Source organism: Saccopteryx leptura, chromosome 8 (genome assembly GCF_036850995.1).
Source record: "Saccopteryx leptura isolate mSacLep1 chromosome 8, mSacLep1_pri_phased_curated, whole genome shotgun sequence".
Lineage (NCBI taxonomy): Eukaryota > Metazoa > Chordata > Mammalia > Chiroptera > Emballonuridae > Saccopteryx > Saccopteryx leptura.
The window spans coordinates 41,110,673-41,127,383 of NC_089510.1; the positions used below are offsets into that span (position 1 = coordinate 41,110,673).

Sequence of the window (16,711 nt, forward strand, 5' to 3'; positions counted from 1 at the left end):
AACAGACTCATAGGTCGGGAAAGTAGATTGGCAGCTCCAGAGGGAATGCGAGTTTGGGGGCTGGGTGAAAAAAGTAAAGAGATTAGGCAAAAAAAATGTCATAGATGCAGACACAGTATAAAGATTGCAAGAGGGAAAGAGGGGAGGGGGTAGATAAAAAAAAAGTAAAGGATGGGTAAATGGTGAAGGAAGGAGACTTGGCAGAGTGGTGAACACAGTGCAATGTACAGATAATGTATTATAGAACTGTACACTTGTAACCTGTAAAATTTTATTAACCAGTGTCATCCAAATAAATTCAATAAAAGTTAAAAAAATATATATTTTACAGAGGTCTTGCATTGCTTTGAAATGCAGTTGAAAACTAAAAAAAAAATACTAAGCACTAATTTGCTGACAATTTCTTGGAAAGTTTAAGAAACAAATTTTCCTTCTAAGGAATGAAATATTTTTATTATTTAAAAGAATATCTTCAGGCTTATTCAGTGTCTTATAAATAGAAAACTTTAAATGATGTTCTTACCTTAAAACAATAAGTGTGAAGAAGATATTTAATGAATAATATATATCAGAAAATGATGTATATAAATACGTATGTGCAGGAATCAGAAGTCCAGTGAATGTAAATACTATAATTAAAGCAACAAATGATAGAGAATTCCAGAATCTGCATTTTCAGAAAAAAAAATATATAGTTAATTATGATTAATTAACATATTTATTGCAAGGCTCATCTATGAGTGAAGCATTGTGTTAGGCATTAGCAATACTCAGGGGGCTTATAATTTAACTGGGGGGAAAAGAGCACTGAGGCAAGTTAACAATTCCAAAGCAATTTTAATCATCTTACACTGAATGTACGTTAGCATTTTTCTTTTTTGGGTTGATTTTGAAAGACATGTTTAGGTTGTAGAAATGCTATTTTGACAGAACTCCTTCAGGCATCACAATTTACACAGCTCAAAAGTACTGACTGTGAGGTCCTTGTATCAATAAGAAGAACAAAAATCATTGATCTTGAAAGGAAGTACTAAACTGCTAGTCTGATTTACAGAGTAAGAGAATTAAGCCTTTGCCTAGAATTGAGAAAGCACTTGGAAGACGTGAACGAATCTTTTATTGACCTGACTGTCCTTGGTAGGTTCCCGGTTTGGGATTTGTGAGCCATGTGCTTTTATTCAAGTGCTTTGGAGCCCAGAAAACCCTGTTCTTCCCAAAGTTCATCTTCTCACCAGCTGCATGTAAGGCAGTTTGAAAAGCACAACTTCTGTTAATATGGATCACGTTTGCTTGTTTGTGTATTGGGTGAGGCTATTTAAAACTGGTTTCTTCTTGTCTTTTTATACATTTCATGTCTTTAATGTCAACTGTTATAACAAAATTAATTGAAAAAATTACAAAGACACATAAATACAATTTTGTGAGAAGAAAGTAGCTTTGTTTTACCCATATGCTGTCTGATTCTGTCCCTAAAACCCTTTAAAACGTTCACTTGGAGTATCAAGGCTCAGGCCTCTGACTGATTGAATATTAAAATAATGCTGCTCAAAAAATAATTTTCATTTTTTCCCCAGAAATACTGCTTTTGCTTAAAAATAAATTCAATACTAAAAGCAAAATTTTCTGTTACACTAATAAGAATCTCTGTTTCTGAATTATATCTAAGAGGTATAATTACCTATCTATTTTCAGAGAAAAATTTAATATAAAACATTCTAGCCTGAAAAATACTTAGGTAAATCATTCAAAAATTTTTTATGACTGAAGTTAGGTTTATTACTGTATCCTGAGAGTTATCATCTCTTTCTTACATATGTGTGGCCATACTTTAAATTCTGTTATCTTCTGGGTTAAATATTGCATCCAACAATACTTGAGGAGAAACATACTAAAACATGTTATGACAATTGTATATATTTTTTATTTTTTATTCTTCTCTTGACTTCTCTATCAAAAGCATATTTAATTTTGCACCATAAACATAGGCAACCTCCCAAAAATTTTTCTTAAAGCATTATATTCATTCATCCATACAATTAAGAAAATTGCTTGTAAACATTGAGTAGGATAAGTTAGTCATGGGACTGGTAAATAAGAATATCATACTTCACTACTCACCTAACAATTATGTAATTTAAAAAATTAACCTTAAAATTGTGAGAAAATACCACCAAATATCTAAATGAGTTTTGTTAAGTAGCATAAAATATAATTAAACCAATTAAGCTATAAATATTAAGAAGCTGTACAAATGAATGAGAAAACCTGATAATGACGAAACTAGATTTTCTAAGCAATCAGTCTCCATCAAATTCTTAGTGGTTTAAGCCAAACAATCACAGTCCAAACCTATCTAATAGATGTGTGCATGTATGTTTGTGTGTATGCATGCAATAAGTCTGGCACACACACACAAAGAGCTTCTAAGTATTTCTTAAGTCCCTTTCATTTAGTGATCATGACTTATGCTAATAAATCCAGATCTTTTATGGTAGCAAAGGGTTACAACTTTGTATGCAAATGTCATCTAGGGAGCATTTTGTTTGTTTGTTTATATTTTTGTTTTATTTTTTATTTTGTTTTCTTAGGTGAGAGGAAGAGAGATAGAGAAAAAGACTCTTGCATGTGCCTGGACCAGGATCCACCCAGCAACCCCTGTCTGGTGTTGATGCTCAAATCAACCGAGCTACCCACAGCATCTGAGGCCAATGCTCCAACCAACTGAGTTATCCTCAGCACCTGGGGCTGATGCTCCAACCAATCAAGACACTGGCTGCGAGTAGGGAAGAAAGAGTAAAGAGTGAGAGGATGAGGAAGAGAAGCAGGTGGTTGCTTCTCCTGTGTGCCCTGACTGCAATCAAACCCAGGATGTCCACATGCCAGGCCAATGCTCTATCCACTGAGCCAACTGCCCAGGTCCAGGGGCATTTTTAAAAATCAAAAGTCCTATGCTCTCATCCTCATAGATTTTGACTTTATAGATCTAGGCATCTATATTGTTTTTACTGCCCAATGTTGCACAGTCACTAGCCTAGAATGATAAGAACTTGTGGACTGGACATTTTAGGGATGTCAATTTGCTTGGAATAAAAGATTATACAGAATGGCAAGAAAATAATTGCTACTTGGAGAATTTTTTTCTAACAAGGTAATGTATAAATAGAATCATGAAAGAAGAGAGGCAGTTACTTCTGCCCATAAGTATGCTGCTATGTAGAGGAAGCACATTTCAAAAGCAGACACACAAGGACATAAGCCCAAATAGGAGCATGTTTGGCATGTTTGAGAAACAGCAAGGTGATCAGTGTGGCTAGAACAGGGTGGGTGAGGATGAGAGTGGTAGAAATGAATCATGAAGATAATTAAGGGACATTTCATAGGACTTTGTTTGCCATTAAAACAACTTTAACTTGTAGCCAAATAAGATGAGGAATTAGATGATTTTAAACAAAAGAAATTATCTGGGAGAGGAGAAAGTGAGGTAGATAAGATTCAGTAAAAGATCATAGAACCAATGCATTATCACAGTGTGTTTGCAGAATTGTTAGAATTGGGGTCTTGGAGGGTGAAAGGTGAGAAGATGGGAGATGGTGCACCTCTGCTCTTAAAGAGTAAATGAACCTGTTGTAGATTATTGTAAGATGTAGCAAGATTTATCATTATCATCTTAGGCTTCAACTATCTTGGAGAATACAAGCTGGTACATACCATATTTTAGATACTAAGATTCCTGAAATTGAGAGTGTGAAGTGGTAATTTGTATACTGTATAAGTGAGTCGTTGAAGCAGAGTGGTGGACATGCTCACAAGAGGAGAGGAAGCCCAGAACTGAAAGGTGAGGGAGTAGAGGGCTCAACTGTTTGGATATTGATTGACATCACTGAGAATGATGATAGAGTAATGTTGGAGAGAAGTCATGGTGGAGGGATGAGAATCTCCTCAGGGCTCTAGGGATAACTACAAGAAAGAAGGTGGCAGCTATAATCTGATCAAGAGCTTTGAAATTTAGTTTGGCCATACTTTCTTCTATAACACTGCTAATCCTCTTCAAATGCCTCAGCGTGACCTTTCAATTTGCATTGCATGGCATCTCTTCATGGTCTTGAAAGTATTGGTCTTCTACTCTAGTATCAGTGCCATGCTGTGCTCTCTTGGAGCCTGAGGCAAAAGAAAGTATCGGTAATATTGATCTTATCTTTATTTAAATTTTTTGTATTTTTATAATGAATTTTTTTGCATTAGTTTACCCAAAAAGATTTCATTAAAATATTACTTAACTTGATTATTGAGTTTTTGGCACCTTCTAAAATTGTGTGCCTAAAAGACTGCCTCACTTGCCTTCCCTTAATCCTGGCCTTGTCTAGACCGAAAGTTACTGAGTGTTTGGTGAAGGAATTCGTGGGGGAATAGAGCTAACCTGAACTCAAGGTGAACTTATAAATTTTGCTTAAAGCTAAAGGACTAGACAACATAGCCAACAGAGTTTTTAGTAAGTATTTTTAGTTGGTTACTTCCAAGTCGTATATTACTTTGACCATGTAGATGTAGATGGAGTTACTACTACAATATTATGACTCATAATGGATAAAACAAAGTATAGATATGTTAGCCACTCACTGAAGAAGCAGTTTTTCAGCTTCTGGTTTAAAACTTTTAGAATTTAAAAAAAGTCCCATAATGGCCAGCGTGAAGATTCCAGACATTCCACTGAACTTACCTATTTTCAAAAAGAAATAAAGTATTAGTATTACCAGGGTGACCATATCTTGATAGTACAGTGACTTTACAGACAGGCTACCTGACTTGGTTTCAACTGGATAATATTGCAGATTACTACCAGCACCCTTCATTCTTCTTCCTCCTCAGATTTACACCCAATTGTGTAGTAAAGTCTACACTGGACATCTTTACACTGTTTTAGCTTCAGATCATTGGCAACAATATGGAGCTCACAAACTTTTCATGGGCCCCAGTGAGGCTAGAGCATCCTCGATAGGTCTAATTTTTTCAGAGAGGCTCTGGTTGAATGAAAGTGAAGTGAGCTGATAAGTTCTTTATGGACTAGCCTACTTCATATGCTTTCCTCTTGGGGAGGCAGTAGGATATGAAAATGGTTTGGTTCTGTGACAGGTCTAAGGGAGTTAAGTCAGTTAAAACCCAGTACGAATCTACTTCCCCACTTTAATTTTGTTTTTGTGCATTTACTATGGAGGAATGAATAGCCCAAAGTATTATGGCATATTCTTAAAAGTAGCTCTAGTAGAGTTATTTTCCTGCCCCAACTAATGAAAATAGTATACTATCACTGAGAAAAAATCAAATCATATGGTATAGTATAGATAATGTATTTTTTTGAAAAAATAGAACACCTGTAATTCCACTGCCACAACCTCAGGTATAATTTTATAATAATTTTCAATGGTAATTTCTTTTAAGAAAAGAGCAATATTTGCCTAGAAGAAATTATTTGATAAGCTGATTGAGAATAGAGAATGAAATCCAAAGAGCGGCTTCAAGAATTAAAGAATGCTTAATGAATTTCTATCTTGGAGGCAAGTGATGAAAATTAAGCAGAAAACATGGAAAAGCCAGAAATTAGAGGTAGCCATCAGATCTCATGGACCTGTGAACTATGTAATATAATTTACACTGTGAGCTATCCTTATCCCCATCCTCAGTAAAACTTGCTAAGAATCAGGAACTGTGGTACATATAAAAAGATCATATGGAAGGGAACTCCAGAAATTTAGAAATCAAAGGAGATCTTTGGCTTTTTTAGGTTATAGAATTGGGAATTTAATGTAATTGGTTGGATCAAGGTCTTTGAGAGGAATAGAGTACCCAATGAACACTTACGTTGGCATACATTCAACATACATATACACAAATAAAGTAACATATAAAAACCTCCAATGAGATTATACAGTAATACAGTTCTGTAATGGTTTTTTTTAACTTAATGTTAAGCAGACATTGTTTTAGTTAATAAAAATAAAAAAAAATTAATACTGAAGAACATTGATTATAGATATGCCACTTTATCATAGTGCCACATTTATCAAATTACCATATGTGTGCCTTTTGTTTCTTTGGATTCCTTTGTATTTCTTTGTTACAACAGCTGTATTTTAATTATTGGAGGCCTATTAACTATTTAATTCCTACCTACTAGGGAGAGTTCTCCACTGGAACACTGTCCTGCTTATTTTCTCAATTAATATTTCCAAATAAACTTTGAAAATTGTTTTGTAAGATTTCCAAATCCAAACTATTTTTGTCATTGTTTGATTTGAACTCCGATACATTTTATTTTTATTAAATCAGCATTATTAAACTTTTAGAGATGGAAAATTACAAGTTTTATATTCTTTATTTTATTTCTGGCTAGAAATGGTAACTTAGCCAGAAACTAACACATTAGTCATTTTTGAATCATGAAAGAAGAAGGGACTGTGGACATAGAAGCTTTAAGGCGATTCAAGTCTTGGATCCTTCATTGTAAGTTCCTAGGCAATGGTAAAATGTGGAAAATATATATTTATGATGGCTATCTCAAAGATGCAAAAGTATAAAAAGAAAGCCAGGACAGAGTCAAAGTCCTTTTATATTAGATATATATTCACTCTGTATTTAGTTTTCATAAATTTTGGTCCTAGAAGTTTTCTTTCTAAAATATTTATTGAGATGTTTTTACTCAATGTTTATCATTTCCTTGTGTATAACCCTTAATATTGAGATATGTTTGCTTACTAAATGATGTTAGAGGAAATTATATTTCTTGGAATATATTTTTGTAGGAATTTAGGCATACACAATTAAAGTAATACATGAGGAAGCACTTGTACTCACCATTTGCTTATTGTCTATTAATTCATTTCTTGATCCTGTAGCCTCAGTAGAGTACAATTGACTTTTAATTCACTGATTAATTAGGAAATCTCAAGATCCTATGCTCTGCCCTTTTTTCCTCAGACATAAAAATGAATCCTGTTACATTAGCACTTCTAAAGAGAAGCTTTTTTGTGTTGCAATTTATTCAAATTTTATACTTTTCAGTAAACTTTGATAGTTTTCTATTCAGGTCCAAACTTTCTAACAAGTTTATTCTTTGATATTTTATAAATTTTTGCCAATGTAAAGAGAATCAAATTTTTATTATATTTTCCAAATAGTTTCTGCTGACTTATAAGGACACTACTGATTTTTTTTTTTTTGTATACTAACTTTATATCAAACTATTAAAAAGCATTGCTGGCTTAGTTTATTGGTTCTTTTGAGATTTCTATGTAATCTAAAATGTTGTAACCATTTCTTTCAAAATGTGTATAAATTTTGTTCTTGTTTTATTATTATTATTATTATTGTATTAGCTAGAGCTTCTAGAATTACTTTAAATCTTGGATATGAAAATAGGTAACATTATCTTATTCTTTACTAGTTATTTTTTCATATGACTTCAAATCATATGTAGATCTCTCTGAAGAGATGGGTTTAACATGATTCTGGGTCTGTATCAGGAAATAGTAACAAGGCTAATTATCAGTACCTGCCATATCTCCATGAAAGAAAGTAGTGGTAAATGGATTAATAATAGATTTTTCTAATATGTAACCTTAATTGATCTGTAACTTCTATTTTTGTTTTCTTTTTGATCTCAGAGTTACCAAAGAAAATATGTTTAATTTCAGGCAGTTGGAATGATTATTTCTTAAGATCCTCCTTTTGTAGTTAGTATTTAATTGCATTGTATACTAAAGCAATGTTTAGAATTTTATTGAAGTGTTCTTGTAGGATAATTTATTCTTGTAAATGGTCTGCAGGTATAAGTAAGGAATATGTATTATATTTTGAAGAGAAAAATTCTTTACATAGCTTATAAACCACACATTTAAGTTTTTACTTAACTTTGTATAGCATAATAGCTTTTTCCAATAGGTTATGAAATTATCTGAGAATGTCATGCTAAAATATCTCATTGCAATTATGATTTTTTCAAATCCTTGTCTTTAATAATTATATTTTTGTATATTTTGGCATATTGTTTTATGTTGTGTAGACACTAATATTTTAAACTCTTTTGATAGATTATTTTAACAAAATATTTCATCTACATCAGTTAAGGTTTTTTTAAACCAACTTTTGCCTGGTATATTTATTTTGAATTTTTATCTTTGATATCTTTATTTTGAATTTTTTTGTTATTTAATTTTAAGGATAGGCCCTTTACTTACAAATAAAAAAGATGAGGTACAGCACTGAGAAGCTAAGACTTATATGATTGCCATCATCATCAAAAAAAGTAGACGTCCACAACTGATACAGGTTTGAATTTATAATTCCAGATGAGAAACTTGCTATATAATAGAACAATGTTTGCTTCATGATGGACCATGCTGCCAGAAAGGAGAGAGAATAAAAAATAGTTAATAGAACTTAATTTTCAATGATGTTCTGAGTTAACTTTTCTTTTTCTCATGATCTTTAAAAATAGCTCATTCATATCTGTTAGGGTAGATGTAGGGCATTTTCCTATTCTTAAGTTGAAATTCTCTTTTCAAATTCTGAAAGCCACCCTTAAGTTTATAAAATTCAGTCAGTTTAGCATAAAGTTTTCTTTCAGTCCCCAATAAAAAGTATGCATTTATTTAGTGCTAGACAGTATAACAAATTTTGAAGATGCAGTAATGAACAAAAAGTAAAAAGTCTCTAAATTCATATCATTTATATTTGTGTGTGTGTGCATGTGTGACAGAGACAGAGAGAGACAGAGAGAGGGACAGATAGGGACAAACAGACAGGAAGGGAGAGAGATGAGAAGCATTAATTCTTCATTGTGGCACCTTAGTTGTTCATGTTTGCTTTCTCAATATGTGCCTTGACCTGGGGCTACAGCAGAGTGAGTGACTCCTTGCTCAAGCCAGTGACCTTGGGCTCAAGCCAATGACCTTGGGCTTCAAGCTAGCAAGCTTTGGGCTCAAGCCAGTGACCACGTGGTCATGTCTATGATCCCATACTCAAGCCAGTGACCCCAAGCTCAAGCTGGTGAGCCCACACTCAAGCTGTATGAGCCCACACTTAAGCTGACAAACTCAAGGTTTTGAACCTGGGTCCTCCATGTCCTAATCCAATGCTCTATCCACTGTACCACCATCTGGCTAGGCCATATCTCTTATATTCTTGATCTAACTAACATAAAACACTGGGGAAATACAGGAAAAGGGAGGCCTGTGGGCCCCAGCTAAGTGAATCTCTCATATTGTCCTGGACTGCCAACCCATTGGTTCCCTATTGTTGGGCATTGTATATTTTTTAGTTTTGTCTCGTGATAAAGAATGTTGCAGTGTATATTTCCTTACATAGTTTTTTTTTTTTACTTCTCTGATTACTTCCTTAGGCACCAGAAGTGGAGATATACGCTAAAGCAGGGGTCCCCAAACTACAGTCCGCGGGCCGCATGCAGCCCCCTGAGGCCATTTATCTGACCCCTGCCGTACTTCCGGAAGGGACACCTCTTTCTTTGGTGGTCAGTGAGAAGAGCATAGTTCCCATTGAAATACTGGTCAGTTTGTTGATTTAAATTTACTTGTTCTTTATTTTAAATTTGTATTTGTTCCCGTTTTGGTTTTTTTACTTTAAGATATGTGCAGTGTGCATAGGGATTTGTTCATAGTTTTTTATATAGTCCGGCCCTCCAACAGTCTGAGGGACAGTGAATGGGCCCCCTGTGTAAAAAGTTTGGGGAACCCTGCACTAAAGGATAAAAAAGTTTGGGGACCCCTGCACTAAAAGATATTTGCTTCTTTGTTATTGTTCTATTTTGCCAAATTGCTTTTTACTGTCATTTTGAAACCTTTCCCTGGAAAACAGGAAGCCTAAATTTTTGATAGACTCCTTGCTGGAATAGGGTATGCCAGTGGGTGAGAAAGTTCTCCTCACCTTTATTGCATAAGGAGCAGAGGAGCAGAGTTTGAATCACAGATGAAAGTGTGCCCTGGGGAAAAGAAAGCCTGAAGGGTCAACTCCAACATAATAGGAGGAGAGCAAGAACTAAACCATAACAAAGAATGGTCAGCAGAAAAGGCCACAGCAACCACAACAAAAAAACAAGGCTATCTTTGTAAGCAAATCATAGAACTGTGCTCAGAGGTACCAAAATGAAGGAGGAAGAACCCTTTTATGAATCCCTGTCTATAAATGTCCACTGGTAGGGAGGGCACTATTAAGAGTACTGAGGCAATTTAGATTTCTTTTTACCTAATATCATTCTCATGGTTGAAAAGGAGCTCTGGTTTCTACATTTGCCACATAGAAAGATTTAACATGGGGGTACATATCTTCTTCTGAATTATTGTTTCGGGATTCTTAGCATATATTCCTAGAAGTGGAATAGCTGGGTCAAAAGGCTCCATTTTAATTTTTTTTAGGAAACTACATACTATTTTCCCTAGTGACTGCACCAGTCTGTATTCCCACCAGCAGTGCACGAGAGTTCCTTTTTCTCCACATCCTCACAGCACTTGTTGTTTACTGATTTGTTGATGGTAGCCATTCTGGCAGGTATGAGGTGATATTTCATTGTGGTTTTAATTTGCATCCTTCTGATTATTAGTGAAATTGAGCATTTTTTCATTTGCCTATTGGCCATCTGTATGTCCTTTTTGGTGAAGTGTCCATTCAGGTACTTTGCTCATTTTTAAGTTCCTAGTGTTGAGTTTTTAAGTTCTTTATAGATTTTGGTTATTAAACCCTTATCAGGTGGTGTATTGGTGACTATGTTCTACCACAGAGTGGGCTGTCTTTTCACTTTGTTGCTGGTTTCTTTTGCTGTGCAAAAGTGTTTTAGTTTAGTGTCGTCCCATTTGTTTATTTTTTTCCTTTACTTCGCCTGCCCAAAGAGATATATTGGTAAAAATATTCTAATGAGAGATGTTTGAGATTCTACTGCCCATGATTTACTTTCTATACCCAAGTAGTATAATTGTCCACCATCTGGACCAGCTTCCTTGAGTTTTTAAGGTGCTTCCGAATAGAGATATCTCTTTCTTGATTACTTTAGTCATCTTCAGGAAGACCTTATCTGTGGAAAGTTTTATGATAAAAGGCCTGATTACCATATTGTGTCAACTTCTTTTTTTAATTGAATTTTAGAAGATGTGTGTGTTTGGTGGTTTAGCTTTCTAACACGCCACAGAGAACAGATATAAAGTATTTTAAACGTTGTACCTTCCTGTGCTAAATTGGGGTTCTAGATTCACTACAGATGTTCCAAGCTGCAATGGCCTGGGTAAACTGATTGGATACAGAGCAAATTTAGAGGCAAGTATTATTTTTTAATTTATTTTTTAAATGTATTGAGCTGACATAGTTCAACAAACTATACATTTTTCAAGTGTACAACTCAATATAGCACTATCTGCATCTCACATTATGCCTCCTACCCACCTAAAGCAAAATCTCTTTCCATTCCTATTTCCCCTACTTTGGAATCCTCCCTTGACCTCTACTCCTTTTCCTCTATCTATTGTATATGATTTTAGCTAATCTCTTTTCCTTCTTTGATCTCATCTCATCCCTCTTCCCTCTGACAGCTGTCCGTCTGTTCCCTGTGTCCATGCCTCTGTTTCTGTTTTGTTCCTCAGCTTATTGTATTCATTAGATTCCACATATAAGTGAGATCATATGGTATTTGTCTTTCCCTGACTGGCTTATTTCGTTTAGCATAACAATCTCCAGGTCCATCCAGTGCTGTCATAAAAAGCTAAGATTTCCTTCTTTTTGTGGCTGTATAGTATTCCACTGTGCAAATGTACCACCACTTTTTTTTTATCCACTCATCCACTGATGAACATCTGGGCAGTTTCCAGATCTTGGCTATTGTAAATAATGCTGCAGTGAACATGGGGGTACATATCTTCTTCTGAATTATTGTTTCGGGATTCTTAGCATATATTCCTAGAAGTGGAATAGCTGGGTCAAAAGGCTCCATTTTAATTTTTTTTAGGAAACTACATACTATTTTCCCTAGTGACTGCACCAGTCTGTATTCCCACCAGCAGTGCACGAGAGTTCCTTTTTCTCCACATCCTCACAGCACTTGTTGTTTACTGATTTGTTGATGGTAGCCATTCTGGCAGGTATGAGGTGATATTTCATTGTGGTTTTAATTTGCATCCTTCTGATTATTAGTGAAATTGAGCATTTTTTCATTTGCCTATTGGCCATCTGTATGTCCTTTTTGGTGAAGTGTCCATTCAGGTACTTTGCTCATTTTTAAGTTCCTAGTGTTGAGTTTTTAAGTTCTTTATAGATTTTGGTTATTAAACCCTTATCAGGTGGTGTATTGGTGACTATGTTCTACCACAGAGTGGGCTGTCTTTTCACTTTGTTGCTGGTTTCTTTTGCTGTGCAAAAGTGTTTTAGTTTAGTGTCGTCCCATTTGTTTATTTTTTTCCTTTACTTCGCCTGCCCAAAGAGATATATTGGTAAAAATATTCTAATGAGAGATGTTTGAGATTCTACTGCCCATGTTTTCTTCTAAAATTTTTATGGATTTACTTTCTATACCCAAGTAGTATAATTGTCCACCATCTGGACCAGCTTCCTTGAGGAAGACATAAGAGATTGATGGTACCCTGATGGGCCTTCTTAGAAAAGAATAGTCTTATTTTTGTTCTTTTTTTTTAAATGAGAGGAGGAGAGATAGTGAGACAGACTTCTGCATGTGACCTAACTGGGATCCACCCAGCAACCCCATCTGGGACTGATGCTCAAATCAACCTAGCTATTTTTAGTACCTGAGGCTTACATGCTTGGACCAATCAGCTATCTTTAGTGCCTGGGCCAATGCTAGAACCAACTGAGCCCTGGCTGTGGGAGAAGAAGAAGAAATGGGGGAGAGGGAGAGGGAAAGAAGTAATGGTTGTTTCTCTTGTGTGCCCTGACTGGGAATTGAATCTGAACACCCACACACCAGGCTGATACTATATCCACTGAGCCAACAGGCCAGAGCCAAAAAGTGATAGTTTTTAATTTTGAATTTTAGGCATTGATTATGAATGCATAAGTCATAATGAGTTAGAACAGAGGTAAACAGGATCCCTCTCTGTCCAACAATGAAGCATTCTTCAGAGGCAGAAAAAACAGAGATGGCTTAAACTTTTTCTTGAGTGATTGAAAAGGTATTTTGGTTTATGCTTTATTGTGAGTGGTGGAGGTAACAGAAGGATGTCACTTCAACATAATAGATTATTTGGCATCATATAGAATGTGGTCTGGAATCACCTCCTAAATGCTTTTTTTCCCCAGGGAATAAGGAAGTAGAATGAGATAATGCTGCAGAAGGCCTGAGTACACAAAGGATATCAGTGAGAGGAACAGCTATACATCAGCCATTTTCTTCAGAAGACTAACCATTGCTATTTCAAAATCAGTGCAAATGGCAACATAGTAAAAAAAAAGTAAATAACTTCTTAGTAGTATTATGAAAATATTTGACTTTATGGACATCCTTGATGGGTCTTATGGACCCTTTCCCCTAACCCAGACACTATGCTCTAAAAACCACTATTTTAGGAGAAATGTATAGGGTTTTTGATAAAACAGAGGCACATAAGATAATTCTGAAGATGCTGGTAACAGTATATTTCTTTTCTGAGTGATAATTACATATACATCATTTACATACATATGATAAAAGGGAAAGAACATATATGGTCAGGGCTATCTGAATGTGATAAAAGAGCTCATGGGAACCTTGCAATTTCCCTGCTTACAAGGCCCTGTAGATGGCCACATAATCCACACTTTCTTCCTGAACTGACAGCTTACGTTGCCTGCAGGGAGACAGTCTCAGGGGAAAGGGAAGGGAAGCTGTCTCCTCTCATCAGTAGTGAATGCACTCAGCAGCTGGCTTATTTTCTGAGTTCATCTTCAACACATCAACAACGTCTCCCATTCTTGTTGTCAAGTATAATGGTTCAGCTTAAGCCAGTGGAGGAATACTGCCTTTTTTTTTTTTTTTTGTATTTTTCTGAAGCTGGAAACGGGGAGAGATAGTCAGACAGACTCCCGCATGCGCCCGACCGGGATCCACCCGGCACGCCCACCAGGGGGCGATGCTTTGCCCCTCCGGGGCGTCGCTCTGTTGCGACCAGAGCCACTCTAGCGCCTGGGGCAGAGGACAAGGAGCCATCCTCAGCGCCTGGGCCATCTTTGCTCCAATGGAGCCCTGGCTGCGGGAGGGGAAGAGAGAGACAGAGAGGAAGGAGAGGGGGAGGGGCGGAGAAGTAGATGGGCACTTCTCCTGTGTGCCCTGGCTGGAATCGAACCCGAGACTTCTGCACACCAGGCCGACGCTCTACCACTGAGCCAATCGGCCAGGGCCGAATGCTGCTTTTATAAGCAATTTTGTGCAAGTCTCAACTCAGCCTCATAATAAAATCATAACTAATATTAAGTGATGAGTTCTGTAAACATATGTAGTGCTTTTTATTTTTTTAATACTTTATTTATTCAAATTTTTTTTTCAGAGGAGAGAGAGAGAGAGACAGAGAGATAGAAGGGGAAGGAGCAGGAAGCATCAACTCCCATATGTGCCTTGACCAGGTAAGCCCAGGGTTTCAAACCAGTGACCTCAGTGTTCCAGGTCGACGCTTTATCCACTGTGCCACCACAGGTTAGGCACATATGTAGTGCTTTGAAAAAAGTAAATCACTATACCAATACTCATGATTATGCCTGCTAAAACAACTTGTGGTAAGATATTACAAATCAATGTTAGTTTTCAGAAAATACAAAATTCTTTTAAGAAATTAGAAAAAAAAATAGGTCTTTACCGAAGGAATAGCCTATCTTTTTCAGGTCAGAGTTAGTATCCAAAATACTAGTAAACACAATAAAAGACATTACAGAGGTGATCAGACTTTCTCCAATAATTAAATTGGTGAGGCCTCTAGGAAGACCTATGGGAGAAGAAGAGAAAATATTTCAGGTGAAATAATCCTCAATAATATTAAAGAATAAAATTTTATTAGTAAGTAGAAGAATATTCTTAACTATAAATATGCATCACATGATTTTCCTACATACTTAAATAAACTTCAGTTGTGTTTGAAAACTCTTCAAAATTTTTTAATTATATATTAATTTTAAGTTAAGCCTAGACCATCATAATTAGTTACCTAATTAACTGTGCTTGATTATGGTTTATGTAATTGCAATAACAAACTAGAGCTCTCATTTTTGTTTCAAAGCAGATGAAAATATAAAATTCTTTTTTTTTAACGCAGTAATTTGTTAGCCCAACCTGTGGTGGTGCAGTGGATAAAGCATCGACCTGGAAAGCTGAGGTCATCACTTCAAAAAGCCCTGGGCTTGCCTTGTCAAGGCACATATGGAAGTTGATATTTCCTGCTCCTCCCTCTTTTCTCTCTCTCTCTCTCTCTCCCTTCTCTAAAATAAATAAATAAAATATTTTTTAAAAACAGTGATTTGGCCTGACCAGGTGGTGGTGCAGTGGATAGAGCGTCGGACTGGGATGCAGAGGACCCAGGTTCAAAACCCCGAAGTCACCAGCTTGAGTGTGGGTTCATCTGGCTTGAGTGCAGGGTTGCTGGCTTGAGTGTGGGATCTTAGACATGACACCATATTTGCTGGTTTGAGCCCAAGGGTCGCTAGCTTGAAGCCCAAAGTTGCTGGCTTGAGCAAGGGTTCACTTGCTTTGCTGTAGCCCCCTGGTCAAGGCACATATGAGAAAGCAATCAATGAACAACTAAGGAGACTAAGGAGCCGCAACGAAGAATTGATGCTTCTCATCTCTCTCCCTTCCTGTCTGTCTGTCCCTATCTGTCCCTGTCTCTGTCTCTGTCATACACAAAAAATTTTTTGAAAAAACAAAAAACAACTCAGTTATTTGGCCTATATAAATATTTACATCATGTATTTATGTCAAGATAAAAAAAGACAGGATAAAGTAAATTCATAAACCAAGGCTTTAAAAAACTACCTAAGGCAATAATCCAGATACTGTCACTATAATAGAAACTGTCTTAATGGTTTTAGAAATCAAGCTCCATGAATGGAGAGTACCCTGATATTACCTACTTTGATCCTAATTTTCCTTCATTTATGATAATATCCTAAGTTTAGATAACCATCGATTATAATTTTTCTCTGTTATTAAGTGTGCCTACCATGGCAAAACTATAACTTTGAGCATCTGAGATTTTTCCAAATTTCCATAGGGAGGAAATGTGATTGCTTGGTAAAAGCCCTTCTTGTGAACCAACTACTCCATAGCTTTGATTACAACCTAACATAGTAAGTATACTGTTGGAAGGGAATAAAAGCAAGACAATATTTTCTCATGAAAGGTCAACTGATTTGATGGTTCACTTCTTCAGCTATCCTTGAAACTATGCCCTCTGCTGCAAGACTTCACAGTTTCTCTCAGTGGAGAGATCCAGTCTGTTTCGTTAGGAAACTTGATGCAAGCAGAGGCTTGAAAAAGAATTCTGTTTCCTGTCTTGGACTCCTGCCACCACCATGGCAGCATTTCCTGGTGACCATACCGGAGGAATGTAAGAAATACTTAGAAGAACATGGATACTCCTATTTTAGGACATGCTGAATCATTTAGTGTCAAGACAGCCCTTCAGTCAACTACAGATTTATTATTGAGCATAGCCAACATCAGCAGAGCCCAGCCCATGTC

The 16,711-nt window shown here is 36.1% G+C and overlaps 1 protein-coding gene across 1 annotated transcript in view; it reads right to left on the reverse strand.

Moving 5' to 3' along the window:
- Window positions 1-16,711, reverse strand: part of SLC9C1 (solute carrier family 9 member C1) — a 113,962-nt gene that overhangs the window by 78,136 nt on the left and 19,115 nt on the right. The window contains exons 5-8 of the mRNA XM_066346913.1: window positions 14,835-14,960; window positions 8,232-8,393; window positions 4,618-4,717; window positions 524-667 (exon numbers count right to left, since the gene is read on the reverse strand). Of these exons, the coding sequence (XP_066203010.1) occupies window positions 524-667; window positions 4,618-4,717; window positions 8,232-8,393; window positions 14,835-14,960 (532 nt within the window). The remainder of the gene's footprint in view (window positions 1-523; window positions 668-4,617; window positions 4,718-8,231; window positions 8,394-14,834; window positions 14,961-16,711) is intronic.